General features: G+C 45.3%; 1 protein-coding gene across 1 annotated transcript; it reads right to left on the bottom strand.

Moving 5' to 3' along the window:
- Nucleotides 1-1667: 1667 nt before the first annotated feature.
- Tdrp (testis development related protein) lies at nucleotides 1668-24344 on the bottom strand. The gene is made up of 3 exons (XM_035452351.1): nucleotides 24243-24344; nucleotides 3350-3447; nucleotides 1668-2049 (listed from the first exon to the last, which is right to left on the bottom strand). The coding sequence occupies exons 1-3, from the start codon at nucleotides 24342-24344 to the stop codon at nucleotides 1704-1706; spliced, it is 546 nt and encodes a 181-aa protein (XP_035308242.1). The 3' UTR covers nucleotides 1668-1703.
- Nucleotides 24345-25504: the final 1160 nt, after the last annotated feature.

Below are 25504 nucleotides of genomic sequence, written 5' to 3'. Positions count from 1 at the left end.
CAGGCACATGGGCACAGTGAGCTACAGGCACTTAGCACTCAACACAGGCCCAGTGAAGGCAGAGAGGCTGTGTGTCCAAGAGCTCACTCCTTACATTCTCGAGACTTTGTATGACTGTGCCACAGGCAGTTATTTAGACAAACCGGTGGGTCCTGCCATGGGCATCGGCATGAGCCTGCTCTTTTGTCCTATCCTGCAGTCACCTCTTTTAAAGACAAGAGAGTCAGAGCCCAAGCACTCAACTGTTTACCTGAGAAGACTTAAAGATTTTCTAACTCACGTTACAGTAAAAATTATACGCTTTGTATTATGAATCAAAATCTCCATAATTTCACAATTTCCAGATGCTAACATTTTTTTTTATTTGAACACCGTGTAAAGCCCTCTCAAAACTCATTAAGTAAACGTATTCTATTTTTGAAAGATTAACAGCTTGGTTGATGGGTGGACAGGTGGATGGAGACAGGTGGCTGGCTGGCTAGGTGGGGTGGACAGACACGTAGCTGTAGACGACAGATCTAGTGAACTTGTTCCATTAAAGACACAGACGCTCTGACACAACATATGCAGCAGGCCTCAGAACATTAAGTGGGACATCCAGTTACATGAAGCGGCACATTGCTCACACCGAGAAACTCAGGGACAGCATGACTGGAGGCTGTAAGTTTTTAACCAAAACAAAGAGAAACACACCTCCTCTGTCAAAGCACTGTGACTGAAAAACAAAACCATGTGTGCCACCTGTTGCTGAACATCCCCTACAGAGATACCCATCCTGCCAATACACAGAACCACAAGCGAGGATGGTGTGAGACAGGCAGAGCTAGTTGGGGAGATAACACTTCTTATAGATGTAACATCAATCACAAAAGTATCTCATTGTGAAAAACTAAACATCTGAGAATAATAGAAAAGAGGCACTTCAGTATCTTATATACAATTTTAACTCTACAATGAGCAGGCTGATGTTTTCTGAGCAAAACTAAGATTTTTGGGTGACTAAGATTCATTCATAGTATTTCTTCTTTGAGTTTAAAATCAACTTTTTTAAAATAAAGAAAATAAAGATTCGTATTTAAAAGTTCAAAAATAAAAATGAAATTCCATAAGAGAACCGGTTGCCACCCAAGCTCACACTGGAGGCCACTCCTCCTCAGCAGCAGACGGGCCACTCAAAATGCCCTGACAGTCTACTTCAAACTACCTCAGTCGCTTCCAGCATCTAGATTTTGTTTTATCTTCATAAGGGAAAAATGGACCCATTGCTAAACTGAAATTACTGTAACTTTGGAAGAGGCTTCTTGTATTCTGACAAAGGAAGAAGGTACTACAGAGGCCATGTTCACACTCATGTCACATGCAGAGACAAGATAAGGAGGTTCTAAGAGAACATGTGACTGAGGCTGGCATGAAACTCAGGGGAGCCTGCAAGTCACTATTCTATCTCACAGGACAAGGTCTGCAATGCACATGTCCTTTCAGCATACAAGCACCCGGTGGGTGGATGTTTTTGCAATAAGGCAACCAGATGCCATCAGGAAGCCATGGCGCGTGTGGGTCATGGAACACAAAACACAAGCAACTCAGCAGATCCCTTTCCTTGACTATGAGAGGGCTCAACAAATTAATGGTGCAGTAGCGGAAGGCCCCCAGGCTTGGCCAACCCTAAAAGCAATGTGATGTCACAGTGAAGCTCCTTCGGTTCATTCTACCTCCTCACAGGTATCTGTTAGGTGACCCTTGCTCTGTCGCCGGATGCTGACCAGCTTCCCTGCTGACCGGAGGCTCCAGCGGGAGCTGCTAGCTGAGTTGGCCAGGCTGGTGTACTTGCTAGAACCCTTGGTATCATCCTCCCAGCCAGACCAGGGTGGGCAGCCACTGCTACCATCCTCGGTGTCAGCTACCACATCTTCAGCAGTAAGTATGGGAGGGTCCCAACCTTCGATCTGGTCTGGTTTTTTAGGCTGGACATTCTGTTTCAGAACCAAAGTGTCCCAAAATCCTGATTTCTTCTCTGCCTTCAACTCTTCTTTTAGTCGGAGGTTACTTCTGTAGGTGAAAAGTTTAGTTTTGGTCAGTGATCTCATAAATGTGTCACTTTAGTAAAGTCCTTTCTAAAAACCTTAAAGGAATTAGAAAACTAATAGAAACCTGTGCATAAGTTTGGGGTAAACATTAAAAAACGATGGGAAACTTCACCAGTATAAGCTTATAGATGCCACACTTTGGCTTCCCATGCAGTGTGAACAAAGGACCAGTCAGTCCCCAGACGGAAGAACGGAAGCTGCTGTCACAAGCAACCAACTCTCAAAGGTGATAGGAGGGAGTATACAAACAAACCAGACATAAAAAACCAAGGACCAGTTTTGGTTATAAATAAAGGGGAAATTCTGTTTACTAAGAGGGTTTTCAGTAGGGTTATTCATAGAGGAAACCAGTCTCACACATTTAGTATGTGATTTACTCAAGAAAATAATTACTCAAGACATCTATGATGAAAAGGAAATCATGGCTACAATGAATACATTAGTGTCCCGACTACATGCCAGCATCACTCAGGACACTTCTCCAGACACTGGGACACAGGTGTTCTAGACCTACCAGCACATCACCCAGTGAGCAAGAAGACCTTTTGTGAAACTGCTGCTCTGGCACTAAAGGAGCCCTGCGTAAGGAAACACAGCTACAGGTTTCCAAGGTCACCATCTTACTATCAACAGGAAGTTCTGTTACATTTTTTAAAGTTACATTTACCTCTACATGTACTTTTAACATTCTGATGAATTTATAATAAGGTAGCAACAACACATCAGTTTATACTTGCTTAACTTCCTAGAACATTTTGTGGGTTCCAATCAGTACTTGTGGTTTTGTTTAGTTTTGACGGTGCTGGGATCAAAGCAGGCCTGTGTGCATGCCGAGGGAGGGCTGTACCACCACAGCACACCTTAGTCCCAGTGTTGTACATACCACAGTGCTTCCCTTTACATTCTGAAAACTCGTGAGTATGGCTGCAGGCTAGCTTATGGCTAGTGAGTTCATCTTACAAGTTTTAGTTTTTTTCCTTTGCTTTAGCATTTCAAAATGTTTCATTGGTTACATAACCTCGACCCAAAGTCCACTTCACTTGTCCCCAGGGCATCCACAAAGTGCACTTCATCTCTTTGTGTTCATAGTGTAGAAAAACCCTAGCATTCACATCTCACAGCTCCCCGGGACCTGTAGCCTAGGGCAACAGAGGCCTCTCCAGAGGCGATGGTGGCCTGTGAGAGCCCCTGTAGTAATACCACAGCACTCTCTCTGCCTCCATGGTAATGTCACTCTCTCAAGATGGCTGCTGAGGACTCACCCTTTGGACTTGGGAGATTTGGACGTCTGGATCAGATGCTGTTCGTCATCTTTATTAAACAGAGAAGTTACTTCTTTCCAACCTCTGAGACTTGCTCCCTGAATAGGTGAAAGGTAAAGAGACATGTCAGAACTGATGCCATGAATCTACAGATCTGTTTCCTATCCCAACAAGTCACTGTATGGCTTACTGATGGCAACACAGCTTGAAAGATCCAGCACCAGGGGATGACTTTGTCACCATGCTAATGTCATAGAATGACTGCTTCACACTTAAACAGTATTGCCTATGGCATGCTTAGGCCACACGGTGTGTATATATGGCCTAGATTACTGTCCTAAGGCTATGGATGAACCCACTGAGAAACAAGGACTGAGAACAGTAAATAGATAACAGGTGCCAAACATGACTGTACCAGCATTCTGTGCTTTGCCAACAGTGGACTGTACCGTGTGGTTGCTCACACTATCACCCCCAACATGGAAGGAATGTGTTTTACAGGTGACCATGGCCATGTCGTAACTGGCAAGGGCATTTCCAGCCCCATTATAATCTAATGTCCTTGATGGAAATGTCCAAGGCCAAGCATGTCCCTGACCCTTCCATATCTACACACGATATATACTACCTGCTCAAACATGTTCTAGGAAGCCACATACTGTAATGTGCTAGCCAATATCATGTTTTACGTGTGGGAGGTTGTGTTAAAGCAGCTTAGTTATGGCCCAAGGAAGATTACAACCCAGGAAGGAATTGGGTCTTGATGCCAGGTAGCCTGGCACTGAGGGTCCTAAGGCTATTTACAGGGGTGTCCAGCCCCAACCTCCACAAAGACGAGCTTTGGAGAAGAAACAACGTGTTTTATTGATTTTGGAAAAATCAGTTTATACAACTTCATTTATGAAATTAGGATCTTACAATCAATATCACTGTAGATGTATTAAGTAACTTACTAGGCAGGAAGGAATATGCAGAGACCAAGGTTCCCCGGAAGTCTAACTTTATACCCCATACACCATCATCCCTGCTGGTGTGAATAAAGGGAACTGTCATAGGGCAAGTTGGGCTTTAAAACATTGAAATGTTAAAAAGGAAATACAAAAGGAGTCATAATATGGAACTGAGAGGCTGTGGAGACCTCTGATGTGAGGCAATGTAACATAAATTTTCAGTGAGCCTGTCAAGGTAGCACAAGTGGAAAACCATCAAGACACATCCAGGAACCATGATTGCACTCTTTGCCCCTTGTTGGTCTAGACTTTAGGAATGCCCCTCTAGGCAGAGGTCTGTCTCCAACTGTCAGGCCACCATCAAACCCACTGTGTTAGAATCCTAAGTGGTGTACCCACGCCAAAGGAATCACTACAGCAAAAAAAAAAAAACCAAAAACTTAGGCATGAGATGCCGGTTTACCATTCCAAGTGCCTATGTAGATACCAACAGAGCATGGAAAGTTACACACTGCTGCGGAAGGCTCGTGTTGTGTCCTGGGCTCCTCAGCTCAGGGTGAGGGTGCTACTTTAAGTTTACACGAATCAGGGACAGAGTCCAGGTCTGATCCACTTGTGGCTAGCACCAACTGTCCCCAAAGCACCTTTCAGGAATTGAGTCAGAGACCCACAAAACAAACACCATGCCTCCCCATGAGATCACAAACCGTGAGGCCTCAAGTCACTTGCTTGAAGCAGCATCTATAAAACACAGGGAGCCTGAACCAAGTTTTGGGGGGGTATTATGTTCACCAAGCCCAGACCCTCCAGTGCAGACACCACAAAACACAAACCTCCATCAAGCTAGGCCGGCTGACTCACTAGCTTGCCCCTCCCCATCTGGGGCTGCACATTCCACCCATCTCTGACCAGGGTTGCCAGGGAGCTGGTCCTCATTGTAAGACAAGCCAGCAAGAGACCTCGGGAGCTTTGCTTACCACCCAGTGCTTGCTTCCATTGGCATTATTAGGTTGGCGCCTGCAGCCAATGGGATTTAAGTAGCCTTGATAGGAAAAATGAACAAATTCAAGAGAAATATACCCAAAGAGGAAAACTTCCTAGAGACAAAGTGGACGGTAAAGGCACTTTTCAGGAAGGTCCAGTGGATGTTCCTCCCTCAGAGGAGCTAACATTGGGGCACTGGAGCTGTGACAGGATGTCAAAGCTGTAATTAATACGGATGGGCTAAGAGGGCCATGACCAGCTGTGGGCCAGCTGCCGCCTGCAGTGCTTCCTGTCCACCTGCCTCCTCACAGCTAACATTTTCTAAAGGCCGGCCTTCTCAGAGCCCTCCTGTGTGACTTCAAGTGTGCATCACGCCGAGGGCAGCAGCATTTACACACAGAACAGAATGGCAAGAAGTCTCCTCCCACTTCTGGCCTGCCAGCATTCTTACTTAGCAACTCCACAAACACTAGAAAACCCCCGTCAGTTTTCCCATTTCTCATACGAAAACCTGAAGCCTTAGGGATTTGGACTTTGCCATTTTCTGGGTTCTTTTTCAGGGAGGGGTGCCCTCACCTCTCAGCTGAACACTGTCCAAGACTGTGTGCTGGCCCACTCCGCAGGCCGTCAAGTTTGCCCAGGCTGGAGGGGTTAGCCATGCTTGTTAAGTTTATACGTCTTCCTGGATTTGGAGCAAAATCAACCCCAGGACTCATTGCTGGTGCTTTTTCTGTTTTTTGGGAGACCCCACAGCAGCCAGCCACATCTACACCATGAGCAAGCCCTTATGTAAACACCAAGTGTTAGATACTAGTCATTGAAAAGCATTTTGGGGGAAGGAGTTGACCCTGAGGCTAAAGCCACATACATGCCCTAGATACCTGAGGCCAGTGGGCAAGAGTCCCAGGAGTCAGGAACAGAGCACATCCTAGCAAGGGATAGGCAGAAACTTGTAGCTGTATCATACCTACACTGCCCCGTGAGAAGATGTGTATATACATGAGTTCACTGAATATGATCAAACACACCAGACAAGAACAAAGCTAGTAAGACACCAATGCTCTCTGGTCCTGTGCAGGGCACATCTCTTAAGGAGCAAAGTCTGAATTCCACCACCAGTCCAAAGGCTAAGTACTTTATAGGGTGCTACAGCAGTGAAACCACCATCAAGGCTTCTGAACCGCAGCATTAACCCACACACTCCGTGCTGAGCTAAGAGTAAGTGGCTCTAACCACACATCAATACCCAGCATTTCTACAGGGCAGAGCAGCGCTTCTGACTCCCTGGCCTGAGCTGCAGAACAGCTTTTCCAGAGGGTACAGAGAGAGAGATGGAGGAACAGCTCTTTCTTTCTTCTAGGTTCCCCCACTACCATGGTGCAGAAGTTCCAGGATCTCTCATAGGCCATGAACTCTAAAGTACCACAGGCCAATCTCAACCCATCACAGAATAGCCCCATTCATAGCACCATTGTCACCTGTCACCTGCTATGGGAGCAGGGTAGCCCTTATCTTCAGGGGCTCCAGGCAATTGCATCCCTTGGATGGTGTATTCTGTGGATCTATGAATTCCTGCCTCAGCTTATGTGAATTATCAATGGCCCTGTGCCCACAGCTCTGTAAGTGTGAGCTCTGTGAGTCAACCCAGCAGCCAAGGCCCTACTCAGGTCTGTGATATTCCTCCTCCACAGTGCATGCAGAGGCAGGACATGTTTCTCAGGTGATGGATCTTGACCCTTCTCACTGCTGGGGGAGAGATCATACAGCAGGGGCCTTGATCAGGCCTCAGTGATCCTGGAAGGGCATGCCCCAGACACCTCCCCTCTGTGAGGAGCAGTCCCTGTGTTTCACTCAGGGAAGATATCACAGGAACATCCTACAGAAGTGACAGAGCAGGAGGCCTTGGGTATTGGAAGGTTCTGGGGCATAAGACATGGGCCTGAGGTGGGGCTGGCCTTGGAGGGTAAGTGTACATACTCCACTTTGTGGGCCACTAAGAAATTCCCTTCCAAGCTCTCTGCATTTTGGATACTCTTTAGGGAAGATATGACAAACCTAAGAAGCAGCCTTCAAATCAGAAAATTACTGACAGCCAAAACCAGTGACAGTGACAGCCAGCAAGGCAAAAAGAAAGGGAGGCTATAGAAACAACCATTCTCTTCTAGCTAATCTTCAGTCCAAGTAGATAACCTGACATGGGGGAGAGGGAAAGTGTCACTCAGCTCACCGGACTCTTGCTGGAGAGGTGAAGCTGAGGGCCTTGTCAAGTATGCAGAAGAACCCCAGGAGATTCCTGCAAGCCCAAGGGCAAATCATGAACCCAGGACACAGGGAAATGTGCAAGAGAACTTCAAACCTGACCCCGAGGGAGGCCGAGGCAGGAAGGCAATGAATTCCAGGCCAGTCTGAGCTATGTAGAAGTACAAAGCCAGCAAGACTCAAGATGAGTCCCCGTCTCTGTCTCTCGCTGTCTCCTTCCCTCCCTCCCACACATGCACACAAAACACTATTAACCTGGTATTTAGTGCCGCCACTGCTACAACATCAACTTTGTTTTTCCAAGACAGGGTTTCTCTGTGTAGCCCTGGCTGTACTGGAACTAGCTCTGTAGACCAGGCTGGCATCGAACTCACAGAAATCCACCTGCCTCTGCCTTCCAAGTGCTGGGATTAAAGGCATGCGTCACCACTGTCTGGCTCCAACATTAACATTTTGAAGATGATATCCCCAGGTTACTCAAAGTTCCAAACAGACTGGCATTTCTATTTTCCCTCAGACATGAAATGCCACCTCTAGGTGGTAACTATTTAAGTGAAGTGCAGGTGAAGGTTCCATTCACCACAGGGTGGGTCTAAGTGGTGCCCCCTTCCTGAGACCTTAGGGTGGCTAGAAGACTGTTCCACAGAATGTGACAGGTCCACATGGTGCCCCCTCCACAGAGTACCAGGTATAAACCACCACAGCAAGAAAAACTATGCCAAGATGGCAAGACAGCACTTCAACACAGAAGATGAACGCAGCAGTGTAGACATTCTCTCTGAACACGTGAGCAGAAGTCTATCAGGACACAAACACACAACTCACTCATGCCTACAATGCTATCGGCAAAAATAACTTCATATTTATACTCTGGTGTGTATGTACTTTGAATCCGCACACTTCATCCTCTGATGAGCCCTAGCCATTTTTTACTTTTTATTTTATGACAGGCTCTTGCTAAGTTGGTCAGGCTGACCTAAACCTCTGAGATTCTCCTGCCTTAGCTTCTAAGTGCCTCAGACTAAAGGTCCCAACTTAACTATTCGTATGAAGATATTTAAGTTCAGAGGTCAGCTGGGAAGGTCTTATTAAAGCTACAAGAGCTCAGTTGTTACTATGAAACATGGTCCTTATATCATAGCCATGACAACAGACACAAATGGCTCCCAGCAATCTTCTCTCATCTGAAGTTCGGATTTCCACAGGTTCGAAGGGGGCTACACATATTAAATGGAGAAATCCAGAAATAAACAGTCGTCGTTTTAAATTACACTTGGATGAGTAACACAGTTTCAAGCTGCTCCAATGCATCACACTGGGGAGGATCAGCAGTTCCTCCTCCATCATGTCCACACCGCATGTATTACCCACCAGCCAGGCTCTTGGTTATCAGGCTGACTCAGTGCACGGATGGTATTATACAAGTAATCCTTATACTACTTTACTAACCCCAAAGGACACCAGTAGTTGTGCTGCCAACTTATTACATGAGTTGATACCAATCTCTTACTGTGAACCATGTGTAGGTTGTTGTTGGACTTTCTTTGGGATCACCAGCCCCCAATTAATGACCCAGAGACTTTTCACTCATTATGAAAGCTTGGCCCTTAGCTTAGGCTTGTTCCCAACAAGCTCTTATAACTTAACCTGCTTCTATTAACCTACATTCTGCCACTCGACTTGTTACCTATCCTCAGTACTGTACGCCAACCTCCTCAGTGTCTCGCTGGTATCTCCCACATACGTAGATTCATCCCAAGTTCCTCTGTCTCTGCCTAGGAGTTCCATCTAACCTCACTTGCCTAGATACTGGCCATTCAGCTTTTTATTAAACCAATCATAGTGACACATCTTCACATAGTGTAAACAAATATCCCGCAGCAGTAGGTTAAAATTTGTCACGGGCATCTGTCGGAGGTCTTGGGATTCCCCCAAGGGCAGGTATACGAAAGGATCAATCACTGTTCACATACCTCCAAAGGATGCCCTTGGTCCCAGAGTCATGAGCATGTTACCACACTTCCCTGCATAGACAGCCAAGAGGTAAGCACAGACACAGGGAGCTAAAGCTGCCTGAGAACACATCCTGCTGGGCCCTCCTCTCAACTCCAGAACTTTTCTATACAAGGCCTATGCATTTCTTGCAGCTTGTTCTAGGGCACTAACACCAGCTGTCCTGGGATCTGACTCTTTGCAAGAGACCCTCAACATTGAGCCTGTTGAGGGCTGGCACTTTCTCATTGGAGAGGGTGGGGAAAAAGTCATTGGACGGACTCTCACTTGAGATTTTGGCCTCTCCCTCCTGCATCTCCAGGTCAGCTGTATGTGACTTTGTCCTAATTGTACACAGCCTCGTGGTCTCAGAAAGTGCTGAAGCGTACAGTGTGGAAAGTTAACTTCGGAGGGACTCCATCTAGGCAGCTAGTCATGCTGAATCATCATTCATGCTGGAATGGGACTTTTGAGTGGTGTGGCCTCTCTGCAGTCACCCATGCATGTAAGTGAGCTCAATAAACTTACTGGTTCTCCAAGATGGAATTTTGTACCCTGGTTGTTGTTGGTGCACGATCAGATGGAGGGAGATGCTTGTTTATGTGTCCCCAGAGAAAGAGTGTGATCTTGTGGGAGTAGAAGCAAGATTTCCTGGAGATTTTCCATGATCAATGTGGTCATGACTGTCACGGTGGGAGGCAGGATGTGCCACCTACACAGTCAGGCTATGTGTGGTCATGAGGCAAGAGAGATGGCCCAAGTTCTGACTTTGGAACTCAGATCATCTTATTCCAAAACACTCAAGTTAGTGAGAAACGGGTATTCTAGAGAAATTCAGGATTCTAGGTCAACAGTGAAATCAAACCCAAGGCCTTTTTTTTTTTTTTTTCATCAGAACTGGAGTATCAGGCTACAGGAGAGTTTTCACGAGACTGGCTAGCTCAGAACGTCTGAGAATTAAGGGTTGCAGAGTGGGATGGTTCCACACTGACCACTTGGAGCTAGGGTCAGAACAAGAAACAGTGCTGGACCCCAGACAGAGAAGGCTATTTCCAGGTTCCTGTCACTGAGATAAACCATGAGAAAGACAAGCACACACCCAGAGTGAGAAGATCATCGGGCAGGGAAAGAGCTGTGGCTTCTGATATGAAGTTTACAGCGAAGATGTTCAATGGAGCAGGCACCTGGGAGTGTTATCTCCTGCACTCATGTATGTGTGTATGTGTAAGACTGACAGACACACATACACAGGAGAGAAAGAGACAGACATGCACTCTCTCGTGCATGCATGTGCATGAGCTCACACACACACACACACACACACACACACACACACACACACACACACACACTTTTGTCTCTGGGAGAGGAACAAGATGGCTAACCACAGAGAATGGGGGGGGGCTGGAAAACAGAAGTGAGGGACAGTCTGATACCCTTGTGTGAATATATCACCTCTCAGGTCATTGTGTGGAAACAAGAAAGTAATTATAGCACTTCCTAGCAGAGCCCTCATCAGGCCAACAACAAAAATGTTAGTGTACCAGTTCTTTAGAGGCATACCCCATGACAGGCTGTTGTAGTTAGGGTTTCTTTTCTTTTCTTTTTTTTTTTTTTTTTTTTTTGGTTTTTCGAGGCAGGGTTTCTCTGTGTAGCTTTGGAGCGTATCCTGGCACTCGCTCTGGAGACCAGGTTGGCCTCAAACTCACAGAGATCCGTCTGCCCCTGCCTCCCGAGTGCTGGGATTAATGGCGTGTGCCACCAACGCCCGGCGTAGTTAGGGTTTCTATTGCTGTGATTAAACACCATGACCAAAGAGCAAGTCGGGGAGGAAAGGTTTATGTGGCTTACACCTCAGCATTGCTGTTCATCACTGAAGGAAGTCAGGACAGGAATTCAAATGGCAGGAACCTGGAGGCAGGAGCTGATGCAGAGGCCATGGAGGGGTGATGCTTACTGGCTTGCTCCTCATGGCTTGCTTAGCCTGCTTTCAAATACACAAATGTACCCACAAAGACTGGGGCAGATCTCCACTAAGTCCTGTTCTATAAGAAGCGTTGGGATGACATGGATGAAGGTGGATGTGGGTAGGCCCGAAGTCATAACAAGTGTCTTCAAATTTCACACTACTGTGTACTGGTGAGACCACAAAGGTGAGGGTGAGGGCATCTGTATGAAGAAAGCTATGGGGTGTCAGATAATACTCTCCCGGGAAGAGACCAAACAGTATTGGTCTATGGAGTAGATTGTATACCACAGGTAAAACGGGAAAGAGAAACAACAACAAAAAATGGCAGCCATATTTAGCCAAAAGGTACCCACAGAGTACCACTAGCTAAGGAAGTAACAAGTGCCAAGCAGCGGTGGTGGTGTGGCACACCTTTAATGCCAGCTCTTGGGAGGCAGAGGCAGGAGATCTCTGTGAGTTTAATGCCAGTCTGGTCTACAGAGCTAGTTCCAGTACAGCCAAGGCTACACAGAGAAACCCTGTGTGTGTGTGTGTGTGTGTGTTGTGTGTGTGTGTGTGTGTGTGTGTGTGTGTGTGTGTGTGTCTGTCTGTCGGGGGTGGGGATGGGGGTGGGGTGGAGATAAAGTAGATTAGTGCTGGAACCCACAGACTACATTTGCTCAGTGCTCTGGAGCAGAGAAAGCAGTCCACTGAAGATACTGCTTTCTACTGAGCTATTAAACAAGGTGAACAGAGGCACTTGGATTTGCCCCATCCCCTGTCCAGGAGCTAAGAGACTAAACAAAAACAGGATGTGGATAGATAATCAGCACTTCACAGAGGCTTAAGCTGGGAACAACAAAAGGGTGCTTTTCAAAGCTCAGGCTTCTGTGCTGCTTATAGAAATCCTACAATGAGAGTAAACTTCCCCAGATCAATAGCCCAGGTAACTCCAGGGCACCTCCAAGGCTGCCTGGAGCAGGAGCAGCACCCACAGGCTGTCACAGAAACCCACAGTCGTACCCTGAGTCAGAGGGATGTTCTGAGGCTCAGGTAGGACCTCCCATCCCGAAAAAGACCTTGGGCTCCTAGCACAGCTGCAGGATGTGGAGCATTTCCCCAGCATGCAGTCCCCAGTCCAGGGAACTCTTCCTTTCAGTCACCCCCAACCTCCCAGCAGGAACACTGTCACAAGTCCTCTCTATCCGCTTTGAGGCAGAAAGAGAAGATTCAAACTAGCTACTTTTTCAAGAAACCAATGTTCTAGGTTTCTTTCCCCCTCTCTCTTCCTCCCTCTCTCTCTCTCTTTCATGAAACGAAATGGAAATTGCTCAGTAACACAGTGACCAAGTGAGATGAAGGAGGGATGTGCACAAGTGCCAAGAAAGATTCCCTTTCCCAGTCATTTTCCTCATTACTCAGAACATGGAAATAACTAGGAGGAAACTAAGTCTACCTTCTCCTCCATCCTTACAGGCTTCATGAGTTTGCGTGCCCTCTAGAGTAGGCGACTGTGCAATCCCAAGGCCCTTGGAAGCACTTGCTCCCCTGAGGCTGCCATCTCTAGACCAGTCTGGCAATGGAGAATGAGGCAGGACCACCACAGACTCAGAAGGCCCACTGGTGCTCTTCCCCAGGCAAGAAATAAACCTTCATTGTGTTTGATCCTTCAACTGTGGATCGTGAGCTTTTCACTACGTTAACCATCATGTGAAACACACACAAAGAAAGGCAGCCGCATGTGGCAGTGTGCAGCAAGTGTGAAATGGGTGAAGACCTGAAGGTTACCAGGCTTCACAATCAAAGGAAGACCTGCCAGCCTTGGAAGCTGGAGCCAGGCACCTGGAGGAAGAGGATAAACAGTAGTGGATTTAGGAATGAGCAACCCTGAGTATGAAAAGGAAACCGCCAGATGCCCATTTCAGTCCCCATTGCCCGGGGCCAAGACAAGGCCAACACTGAAGGCTCAGGAGCTTCTAGAGATCATATTCTCTAAACAAAGCATTTCGTAAATAGCTCTGGCTGATTTCACTAGCAGATAAAAAGAGAGGAAAAGGATCTAAATTTCCTGGGCTTAAAACAATAAATTGAAACTGCAGGGGAGTAGGGGTCAGATGCACTGCAGTGCCAGATAAGGTAGGGGCAGAAAACAAAACAAAACAAAACACCACACACACACACACACACACACACACACACACACACACACCAAAACAAGAGCATTCAAACCCAATGGGAGAGCAGCTCTGGGGACCAAAAAGGCCTCGGAAAGTAGACACTATCAGGCAACCATATCAACAGTGGGAAGGAGAAAGGACCACAAGCTTCCATCAATAGCTCCAACCTCACAAAACCCTTTAGTAAGCACAAGCCCACACCTTCAGCATTGATGATGATGACCAGAGCTCTCTATAGACTGGAGCTCCAGTTCCTCTGGACCTACCTCCTGCCACTCTGATGGGGACAGGTGAGGTGAGCTGCACATGGCAGAGCTGACTTGCCAACGGGGCTGGCCTCATTTGCCTCTCTTCTTCTCGTGCCCAGTATTCCTAGCCTTTTTATACCTTTGCCTGAAGTTGCATAGAAGGTGTTATGTAGTTTTTTTCTAAATGAACTTGATTTCTTTTTTTGGCATGTCTCTGATTTATCCATAGAGTAGGGGTGACAGTCCACTTACTTTGCCTTGGCAGGATGCTTTCTTTCCTCCTACTGTAAAACTCCACTCATATTCTTGGCCCAGACCCCAGTGTCCTGAGCCAGCCACACTGGTCTTCCTGCTCTAGGCAAAGTCAAGCTCCATCCCACTCTAAGGGTACCTAGGCAGGAACAGGAGAAAGCTCATAGGACTCACCATCCACAGCAAACAGCAGAGATAAAACACAGGGTGTCCTCCAGGCTTCCCTGTGCAATATTAAGCCAGTTCAGAACACAAATAAACTGTATGTACTTTCACCAAAAACAAAAAAACCAACCAAGTTTTATTCTCAATTCCTACTGTGAGAGATGAAACTAGGTATCACTTACACTAAAATTTTAAGTATTTGCAACCACAATATTATAAAGATTAGAACACGAACCCACACTGTAAGTCAAAGAATTCAGCTGGATAAAAATACCAAAATAAATCATATCTAAAACACAGACCCAAGGTAGCTTACGTTATCACAGCAATAATCTACTATTACAAAATGAACTTAAAAAGGTAAGATGCACACATTTATGAGTCAAAAGAAGAATAAGGATAATCACCCATCTTCAGACAGTCCTCTGTGCCCTTCGAAAACCACAGACTACAGGCACAGCAACCATGGCAACCCCCATCTTCAGTTCTTCAGAAGATTACTTACTGCAGAGTCAAAGGTGACTGAGGCGAGTCAGCCCTAGATCAGAGCTGTGCCAGAGACAGATAGATGCGCATACTGAGGGAGACAGAAGACCTCAAACCAGTAATGTAAGCTTCTACCTTAAGATCTGGAAAAAGAAGAGCAAACGAAACCAAAAACAGGCAGGATGGAAGAAACAGATCAGGACAGACATGAATGGACAGAGAATGATACCGGAGAAGTCAGCAAAAGCAACTTTTTTTTTTTTAATTAAAAAAAAAAAATGTGTGTTTGTGTGGTCCCAGCTACTTCAGAGGCTAAGACAGGAAGAAATCATTTGAGCCTAAAAATTCAACATCAGCCTGGCTAAAAATGGATAATCTGACTCAAAAATGTATCAACAAAATGGGCACATTTAATTAAACTAAGACTAAGATTCACATTGCTAAGACTAAGAATGAGAAATGAAACATTACTCCAGAACACAGTAAGTAAAGAAGCATTAACAGATAAGTTGGAGAAAACAGACAAGTTCCTGAAAACACACAAAGGGCTGGGCATGACTCAAGAAGAAATATAAAATCTGAACAGATCTAAAACAAGCAAAGAGAATGAGCTAGCACAAAACAAAACAAAAAATAACTGCCTCCAAAGAAAACACTAGGCCAAGCCGGGCGTTGGTGGTGCACGCCTTTAATCCCGGCACTTGGGAGGCAGAGGCAGGCGGATCTCTGTGAGTTCGAGGCCAGCTGGTCTCCAGAGTGAGTGCCAGGATAGGATCCAAAGCTGTCTCGAAAAACCAAAAAAAAAAAAACCAAAAAAAAAAAAAGAAAAGAAAACACTAGGCCAGACTTGTTCAATATTGGTCTACCAAGTATTTGAAGAATTAATAGCAATTCTTCAAAAAAGTCTCTAAAAATAAAAAAGGAACATTTCCTAACTCATTCTGTGAAGATAGTATTACCTTGATACCCAATGCAAAGACATCACAGGAAAAGACAACTGTAGACCATATGTCACAAATGTAGACACAAAAAACTCCCAACAAAATGCTAGTGAAGTGCCAGGTGGGGTGGCACATGCCTTTGATCCCAACATTCAGGAGGCAGACCCTGTCTCAAAAACAAAACCAAACAAAAACCTAGTAAACTGAATGTAAAAATTATTAAAAAAAACCATCATGCATTTGGTTAGTGGCTATTCAGGAAACCCAATTATATACAGTAGCAAGAAAAAAAGAAACAGAATTCACATGATCAGATGCAGAAAAACCATGACAAAAATCTAGCATCTTTTCATGACAGAAACACTCAGCTCTGTCAGTCAGTGTTGGAGAACACCTTTATTCCTAGCACCCGGGAGGCAGAGGCAAGAGGATCTCTGTGAGTTAGAGACCAGCCTGGTCTACAGAGCAATTTCCAGGACAGACTCCAAAGCTACAGAAAAACCCTGTCTTGAGAAAACAAACCAAACCAAACCAAAAACAAACAAAAAAGACCTACCTCCTTCCACTCTGATGGGGAGAGGTGAGGTGAGCTGCACATGGGTTCATCCCAACTATCACTGACATCCAAAAAAATAAACAAGAGGGAGGGAGGGAGGGAGGAAGGGAGGAAGGGAGAATACTCAGCTCTAAGCTTGTAAGGGACATTTAAGAAACCCCACAGCTGGTTTCACCCTCAGTGGTGAAATACTGAAGGCTTTCCCCCTAGGATCAGGAACAAGAAAAGAAGGCTAGCTCTTGACACTCCGTCTCCAAAGTATGCTGGAGGGTCCAAAAGAGCAAATAGCCAAGAAAAAGAAACCATCTAGATTGGAAAAGAAATAAAATTGCCCCCATGTGTAGAAATATTATCTTTTACAACTAATAAAAGAGATAATATCATCAGATATTCAATCAAGATATAAAAATATATTGCTCTTACAAACCAGCGATGAACAATGTAAAAATCAAATTAAAGCAACTCTATTTATGATTGCACTAAAATAATACAACTAGAAATAAAGATGGCAGGATTTCATATTTAGTCTATGAAAATTACAAAATCTTTTAAAGTTTTGAGTTCTAAAATGAAAAATCATCTCATATTTTATGAATCAGAAGACTAAAAACACTGTTTATATAGCGATGTTCCCGAAACTGATCTGCAGATTCAATACAGTCCCTAGGGGGATATCAGCTGCTTCCTCTGCAAACAGTGATAAATTGCTTCTAAAACGCACATGAAATAACAAAGAATTCCAAACAGCAAAATGAGCTGAGGAAAGTAAGAACACGTAAGAGCTAAGGGTTTCATTTCAAGACCTGCTCCACCACAGGCAGTCATCAAGAATGAGAGGCTGGCTGGCTCATGTGCCCTGAAGGTCCAGAAGAGACAGCAAACGCATGGCCAACTGGCTTTCCAGAACAGCACTGTGACAATTCATTAAAAAAGGAAACATCTCTTCAACAAATGTGACAAGTAACCTATATGCCAAAGAATTCACTTAGACCACTATTTCATGCCATGTACAAAAATAAAAGAACAAAGGCCTCAGTGGGGGTGGGGGGGCTCAAAGGTTTGTAACTCTGAAAAGCAACGATGAGGGTGACTGTGGCTCTGGATTGGGAAAGTGACTCTCTGAAGAGATATTCAAACCAGAAACAAGAATAACAACAAAAGTTAAAATGTGCTTCAAATGGAATTGAGAGAATAGAGAGACAACTACTGTGAAAGAAGTAACTGCAAAATTTGATACAGGCAGGGCAAGAGACTTTGAGATATACAAGGTATAAGAACCTTATAGTTCAACAACAAAAACATGAGACACCCAGTCTTTTCAATGAGAAAAGACCAAACAGAAAGTCTCAACAGTACATCAAGGAACATGAGACTGAAAACGACTTGACTTTACGAACATTGGGATAGAGTAAAAGGTCAGCAGCCAAGTGGTGGTGGTGCCCGCCTTTAATTCTACCACTGGGGGTGGTGGGGATGGGGGTGGGGGAGAGGGCAGAGCCAGGAGGATCTCTGTGTGTTCGAGGCCAGCCTGGTCTACAGCGTGAGTTCTAGGATAGACAGGAGAAACCCTGTTTCAAAAACAAAACAAACAAAAAAACAGAATGAAAGGTCAGTGATAAACAAGGGTTGGTGAGAATACAAAGCGCTCAGAATCCAAACACACACTGGTGGGGATAGAAACTGGCCCAGTCTTTGGGAAGAGGTTAGCAGTTCCTTAATGATTAGACTTGGAATCACCATAGGCCTGTGCTGCCTAGTCTTATGTCAACTTGACACATAAACTATCTGAAAGGAGGGAACTGTAAATGAGAAAAATGCTTCCATGGGATCCAGCTGTAAGGCATTTTCTTAATTAGTGATTGATGGGGGAGGGCCCTGTCCATTGTGGGAGGTGCCATCCCTGGGCTGGTGGTCCAAGGTTCTAGAAGAAAGCAGACTGAGCAAGCCATGAGGAGCAAGCAGATAATCAACACTCCTCCATGGCCTCTGCATCAGCTCCTGCCTCCGGGTTCCTGCCCTGTTTGAGTTCCTGTCCTAACTTCCTTTGATCACGAACAGCAATATGGGAGTATAAGCCAAATAAACTTTCCTCCTCAACTTGCTTTATGGTCATGGTGTTTCATTGCAGCAGCAGAAACCCTAATACAGGGCCTTTTCATGCTTAGGTACATGGCTACAAAATGAAAACCCTGTCCACAAATGGTTATACCAACACTATTTGTAATAGACAACTAGGTGGAAACAATGCAAACATCCATCAGTACATAAAGGATAAAGGATAAACGAAGCTTGTAGTACATCAGCACAACGGAGGAATTAGTTACACAGCAGAATGGAGTGCTGACTACATGATACAACATGCTAAGTACAAGACCCAGTCAAAAGCCCCACAAATCACATGATTCCATGCATATGAAATTCCCCAATAGGAAAAGTTACAATGGCAGAACTGTGGGGAGAGATGGAAAGGCAGGACAGTGACAGCTCTGGAGTCCAGCATTCCTTCACATTCTAAAACTGACTGCACCAGTGAACACATTAAAAAGCATGGCACTGCCACATTTCATGGTAAAGCAGAACGTTATATGAATGCTATCTCAGCATTGCTTTTAAAGAAAACACAGGCAGGTAAGCGAAATGCTAAGGGGTTCAGAACTCCAAAGGGTTTTGCTCTTATTGGTCCAGAAGTTGCACAAAGTCTAGAAAGGAAACTGCCAAAAAGACTTGGTGTGGCAGTCAAGCCAGTCATTCCAGCACCGAGGACATGAAAGTGGACTCTGAGAGCAGGAGTCCCAACCCACCCTGGATTACATATGGTTTTAGGCCAGTCTGTCCACCATGATGTTTCCTTGTCTTTACTGCCACAAAACTGTAAAGAAAGCAATTTTAACAATACTGAGAGGAGACCCAATAGACAGATATTGCCACATTTACTTAACACTAAGTTAAATGAGAAAAGTGGGTTATAGGAGAACAAGGATAATTATGCCTTGCTAACTTTTTTTTTTACTGTTTTTTTATTTGAATTACAAACAAGATTGAATTACATGACAATCCCAGTTCCCTTCTCCCTCCCTTCCTCCCCTACCATCCCAACTAAAAACCCTACCTATCACATATCCTTTCTTCTAATCTACACCTGACTCAACCTTTCTGCTCCCTCATGACCTCTGCATCCTTCCTTTTCTTCCCTTCTCATTCTCGTAGCTCCCTCCCCACTCTTCCCATGTTTTCAAATGCTCAGGGGATGGTGACCCTTTCCCCTTCTCCAGGGGACAAAGTTTGTCTCTTTTAGGGTCCTCCTTGTTTACTAGTTTCTCTGGCAGTGTGGATTGTAGGCTGGTAATCCCTTACTCTATGTCTAAAATTCACATATGAGTGAGTACATATCATGTTTGTCTTTTTGTGATTGGGTTACCTCGATCAGAATGGTTTCTTCTAGTTCCATCCATTTTCCTGCAAATTTCAAGATTCCATTGTTTTTTTTTTTTTTTTCTGCTGAGTAGTACTCCATTGTGTAAATGTACCACATTTTCTCTATCCATTCTTCGGTTGAGGGGCATCTAGGCTGCTTCCAGTTTCTGGCTATTACAAATAGTGTTGCTATGAACATAGATGTCTTTGTTGTATGAATGTGCTTCTTTTGGGTATATGCCTAAGAGTGGAATTGCTGGATCTTGTGGTAGACTGATTCCCATTTTCTTGAGGAGTCGCCATACTGATTCCCAAAGTGGCTGTACAAGTTGCTTGCTAACTTTTTATAATGAAGAATCACACAACATAAATAGGAAGACTCTATAGCACTTTGATCTTGAACTTGAAAACTCTAGAACTGCAGGAAATTAAAGTTTGCTGTGTAAGCTACAGCTTAACTCTTGGTGGAGGCCACCCACATGGGCCAGGACAATCACACAACACAAAACACTAGTACACAAAGAATGAAGAAGCACTTGGCACTGATAGAAATCTCCGACTGGCAACCATAGGTTGACCTTGCACTGGCAAGGACTTGTATTCATTTCTGTTTTTGAAAGGAGCTCATGGAAAATGGAATAGTGTAAGCTAAAGAGGCAAGGGGGACAGGATAGAGGGAAGACTGCGCATCTTATCCTAAGGGTCACACTTACTCCACCAAAAAGGACACCAGTGTTGGTTTACTAGACTTAGAAGTCAAGCCAAGCACAAACGCTACAGTTTACAATCCTCCATCAGTCCCAAATCCACACCAAAGCATCCTCTGGTAGAGCCCTTGGAGCACCCAGAAAGGGTGGTATGTGCAATCTGAACAAAGACGGTCATGCCAGCTCTTCCCATAATCAAATCTAATTTTAAAACATCCGATTAGTTGTCGTATTTATTTCAGTGCTTGTAAGTACACCTGAGCCTTCAAAGAATTAACATGGAAAATGTGTCATAGTTTTCCCAAAACTTGTTTGCAATGGCATTAATTTGCAGCTTGAATTGGGAATTCCCCCAGTTAACACAGACCTGGGGAGAAGCCTGTCTTTAGGGCCAATACTGGGCATCTCTACATCTCCTTGTTTGTATTGCTACAGAAACTTTAGGGAAAGGAATTTTAAAACCTGACTTGGAAACCTCAAAATATTTTAGAAGAGACCTAATTACATAGATATTGGCACATTTATTTAATAACATGTGGTACCACAAAGTCTTGAGTGATTTTTAGCTAGTGATGCTAGAACAGGAAGTGTTTCATGAGACTCATTATAAGAGAGAGCAATTCAAGATGCATATGAATGTCTACAGTTGAAAAGCAAATACATGCTCCTAAGTATATTTATGTATTTGCATAAATGTTTAAAGGATATAAAAAACTTAATAATGCATCTGTTAAGACAGAAAAAACAAGTTTTGGTCTGACAACATTCAGAAATTTTGTACTATATGCATCATCAACTTTAATTTTTAAAGCAAACACTAGACTCATTAAAATATATGTCCCCTTATGAAATAGCTGCAATGAATAGACCTTGTAAGCTTCACTGAATTTTATGTTTCTTTCATATTTATATTAAGTTACATTTATATTTTAATGAAACATGTTTCTTTTCTTTTTAATCTTTTACTTGCTATTTCAATTATAATTTTTATTTTTTAACATTTCTTTATGTAAACGATGAAATGCAATATCACCCACTAGTTTCCCCTCTAACTTACTCATAATCCTCCCAACTTTATGTCCATATTTTTGACAACCCACTTAGTGCTACCTATAAGACGTTATTTTCAATGACAACAAAAAGTCAATAATCTAAAGAAGTGCAGAGAATTTGTTCCCACGCGTAAAACCTAGCTGGAATAGTGAATCTGAATTTCTCACACTTCAGACTTACTCAGAACACAGCGTTATACTATTTTTTCTTCAACATACACACAATCAGAAGCAGATCATAGTTGTATGGCCTGCTTTTCAAGTAAGTGCACAGGACAAACATGGATGGAAACCTAGCACTTTCTAGAATTGGAATGTTGCTCTCCATGCCCATGTTCCAACAATGAACTAACTTTGTCTCTCTAGAGGGGAGGGAAGAGTCAAAGGAGTAGAAGCAAAACATATTTTAAACCATGAGAAAAAAATGTCAATCCTATCCACATATTAATTCCTATTCCTCTCCACTTTAAAAATTCTGTAGGTAGCAGTTTTATGATAGATTGGCATGGAGTTTTAAATTTCATTCTAAAAGAAGTTAGCTTTGGTTTAAATCAATACTGAGTTTCTTATCTGTCTCAGAACATCAGTTGCCCCCATCTTGCTGTATAACTTAGGTTGGTCTTGAATTTGGGATCCTCCTCCCTCCATCCCTGGAGTGCCAAGCTTATAGGTTAGCACCACCCAGCCCAGCTACCTATTTTTCTACAGAAACGTCTTTTCAACACATTGTAGTATATGCACCCTTAATAATGTAACCAGCAAAACCACAGCTCACAACTATGATGGTTGGGCATAGCAATGGCTTGCTCCATAAAATAATTGATAAGTGAGATGCAACAATGGTATGAATCCATGAAAGAAATAACTGGCAAGTGGATTTCATTGAAATTAAAATGGAACAAACTCCTTAAAAGGACATATAGGTGGCAAATAAGCATGAGAATAGATGCTCTACATCTCAGTGGGAGTTAAGATTAAAAATCACAATGAGATACCACTAGATATACCTACGAGTATGTCTGAAATCCAGGAGCATTGACAAACCAAATGCAGGTAAAGACAGAGCAACAGAGGCTCCTCATTTGCTGATGGTGGGAATCGGGGATGGGGGAGATGGCTTAGAAGGTGAAAATGCCTCCTGGGCAAGCCTGATGACCAGAGTTTAATTTCAGATGCAGAGCTGTGCATCTGTACTCCCAGCACTCTGATGGGAGATGGGGAATGGAGATGGGAGAATGGACCTGAACCTCTCAGGCCAGCTAGACTGGAGTAAGTTGTGAACTGGAAAAAACATGAGAGAGACCCTGCTCAAGAAGGTGGATAGCACACTTGCCCACACTCACACATGTAGCATATACACATAGACACACACACACACACACACACACACACACACACACACACACACACACACACAGAGAGAGAGAGAGAGAGAGAGAGAGAGAGAGAGAGAGAGAGAGAGAGAGAGAGAATGCCCTCTAATCAAAAAGCCCACCCCGCTGGTTCACAGAGGTTTCAGTACCAACTGTCCTTGGGAGCGACCCAGATGTCCCTCTGCAGGTGAACGGGTAACTGGTCCACAGAGACACCAAACATAAATGTAATGTTGAACCATGAAAAAACACATGAAACAATCTTAAACACATATTGCCGACTAGAAGATAATAAAAAAAATCTAAAGACCACAAACAGATGTTCACCACTGCACGCAGGAGCTTGCCATTTAGCTATAAAAAGTCTGAAGGCTAAGAAATAAAAAGGTAGGTAAGCATTAGGAATACCAAAAGGTGACTTCTCAATTGTAAAAAAAGATAGAAACCATACTTGAACGCTTACAGTCATCAACTCCAATGTCTGTGAGTTGGCAATGTTATTAAATTCCCAAGAAATGTTTTAAATGAAACTTCATTCCTAACAAATATGTTCTTTTGCTCCAACTAGGGAAGAAGCAATTTCGGGACTATTTCCAAATTCTCAAAAGAAAGATTTATATCATCCACAGTTTTCACAATGTGTTTCAAAAAACATAACAAAATAGCTCTATGCTTTAAAGTTGGCTTATTTTGTGACCTAAATTTCCTTGTAGATGGAAGGGGACGAAAACCCGCACTGAAAAAGTGGGTGGGGAAGAGGCTCATACAGATCCACCTGGGATCACGTTAATTAAAAAATTCTAGACATTCCAAGCATATCTCTATACTTGTCGGGCCAAAGCCTTTTCTGTATAAAGGACTCGGAGCTCTTCTTCCGGGAGGGGGGCGGCGTAGGGGGATCAAGCCTTAAAAAAAAGAAATACGTGTCTTGGAAATACATATTTAGTACACTTTGCATTTGCTATGGTCACCAAAAGCTTTTCCCGTGTGAGCGAACCGCCGTCCCGGGGAACCATGATTCAGGACTTCTGTTTCTCCCACCCCGGAATAGAAACACCTGGCCTGGAAGCGGTCACCCCGCGTCCCTGGAGTCCCTGAAGGAACCCTAGAGCCCTTGGCAGCTGAGCGAAGGGCAGTGCCGCCGGCCAGTGCGGAAAGTGGCCCTGGTGCGCACCCCGCGGTAACCTACACATGCTGGTTCTGGGGCCCGCTACCTGCAGGATCGATCGGGCCACTAATCCGAGGAGCCCTCCAGGATCAGTCACCTCATAGCCCCGAGAAGCGTCGGGTACCTTTCCCACTGCGCACTCGGCACGCGGCCCCATCCACCTGCACCTCGCCCCAGGAGCGCCCCGCGGCCCGCACCTGCGCCCCCACGCGAGCCCTCACCGGCGCCGGGGCGGCAGCTGAAGTCGGCTGTGCCCCTCGCAGCCCGTCCTCGTCCTCGGGGGCCTCGTCCAAAAGTACCCGGCTCCGGCTCAGCTTCCACATCTCGGGCGTTCGGTCGCTCGGCGCAGCGTCGCTCCCGGACAGAGGGAGGACGCTCAGCCCGCGGCTCTGGGACAGTGCCGAGGACTGGGCGGGGAGGGGCGGTCAGCTGCGGGAGGCCGTCCCCTCCCCGCCCCCAGGCCCGCCCCCAGACCCTCCTCCAACCCTTCTGCCCGCTCGAGTCCCTCAAATCCCCTGCCCCCTGGCCCTCCTCCACCCGGACACTCAACCCGAGTCCCCTCAGTCTCTGACCCCCCCCACCTCCCCAGGGCCCCCCCAGCCTCCTTAAGTAGGTCCCCCAGGGTAATACAGACAGCCGAGTCCTTTACCCAGGGACCACGAACCCGGACGCACTAAAAGCACGTGACATTTCACGCCCGTGGCCCCTGGACCCCCAGCCCTCCGCTCACTCAGCCCGATGGGCGTGGTTCATCCCGGATCACCAAGGCAACTCTGAGGTGGGGCCGCACAATACGCATGCTCACCCCGTTTCTGCTATGGGGGTGGGGTGGGGTGGGGGTGAGGGCGGGGCTTCGCAGACCGCCCGCTGAGGGGCAGGGGTCTAAACTGATCCTAAAAGGTGACAAGGGCCACTGGAAGAGGGGAGGCACCTGGGGTGGGTACTAGGGAAAGAGAACGGTTCCTGGATGGGCAACGGTCACTCTCCCCTGCTATGAGGCCTGCACTGGGCCTACACTGATGGAATGATGGACAGTTACTGACCAAAGGAGAAAAGAGTCGACCAGAGTCCAGGGGCCCAGAAAAGACTGGTGAGTTGGCAGTGCCAGTTGGACCTGGCCCTCATCCTTGACTTCCAGTGGTCCCTTTTGGACAGACTGTCATCTTTCAGGGTGCTACTCAGGCTACTCCAGTCTGAGTCCAGATTCTCAGCAGCAGCAGCAACAATAACAACAAACATCTAAGTGTGCTGTTACAATGGGGTAGGCAGAAGACAGGCGAATGCCTAGAGCTAGATATCTAGTCAGTGTAGCCAATCTGTATTCTGGGCCAAGAGACCTTATCTTTAAAAATAAAGGGGAAGCAGGGCAGTGGTGGTAACTTTGAGACCAGCCTGGTCTACAGAGTGAGTTCCAGGACCTCCAGGGCTACACAGAGAAACCCTGTCATGAACTCCCCCATCCAAAAAAAGAAAAAAAAGTGGA

The sequence above is a fragment of the Cricetulus griseus genome (assembly GCF_003668045.3).
Source record: "Cricetulus griseus strain 17A/GY chromosome 1 unlocalized genomic scaffold, alternate assembly CriGri-PICRH-1.0 chr1_1, whole genome shotgun sequence".
NCBI lineage: Eukaryota > Metazoa > Chordata > Mammalia > Rodentia > Cricetidae > Cricetulus > Cricetulus griseus.
The sequence above is the reverse complement of the archived record's forward strand: the minus strand, read 5'-3'. Positions and strand labels throughout refer to the sequence as shown.

Coding starts and splice junctions, on each gene's coding strand:
- Tdrp (XM_035452351.1), bottom strand. CDS start 24,344: ATGTGGAAGCTGAGCCGGAGCCGGGTACTTTTGGACGAGGCCCCCGAG. Junction 3,448..24,242: donor CAGCTGCCGCCCCGGCGCCG/GTGAGGGCTCGC, acceptor TCACCTATTCAG/GGAGCAAGTCTCAGAGGTTG. Junction 2,050..3,349: donor AAATCTCCCAAGTCCAAAGG/GTGAGTCCTCAG, acceptor TTTCACCTACAG/AAGTAACCTCCGACTAAAAG.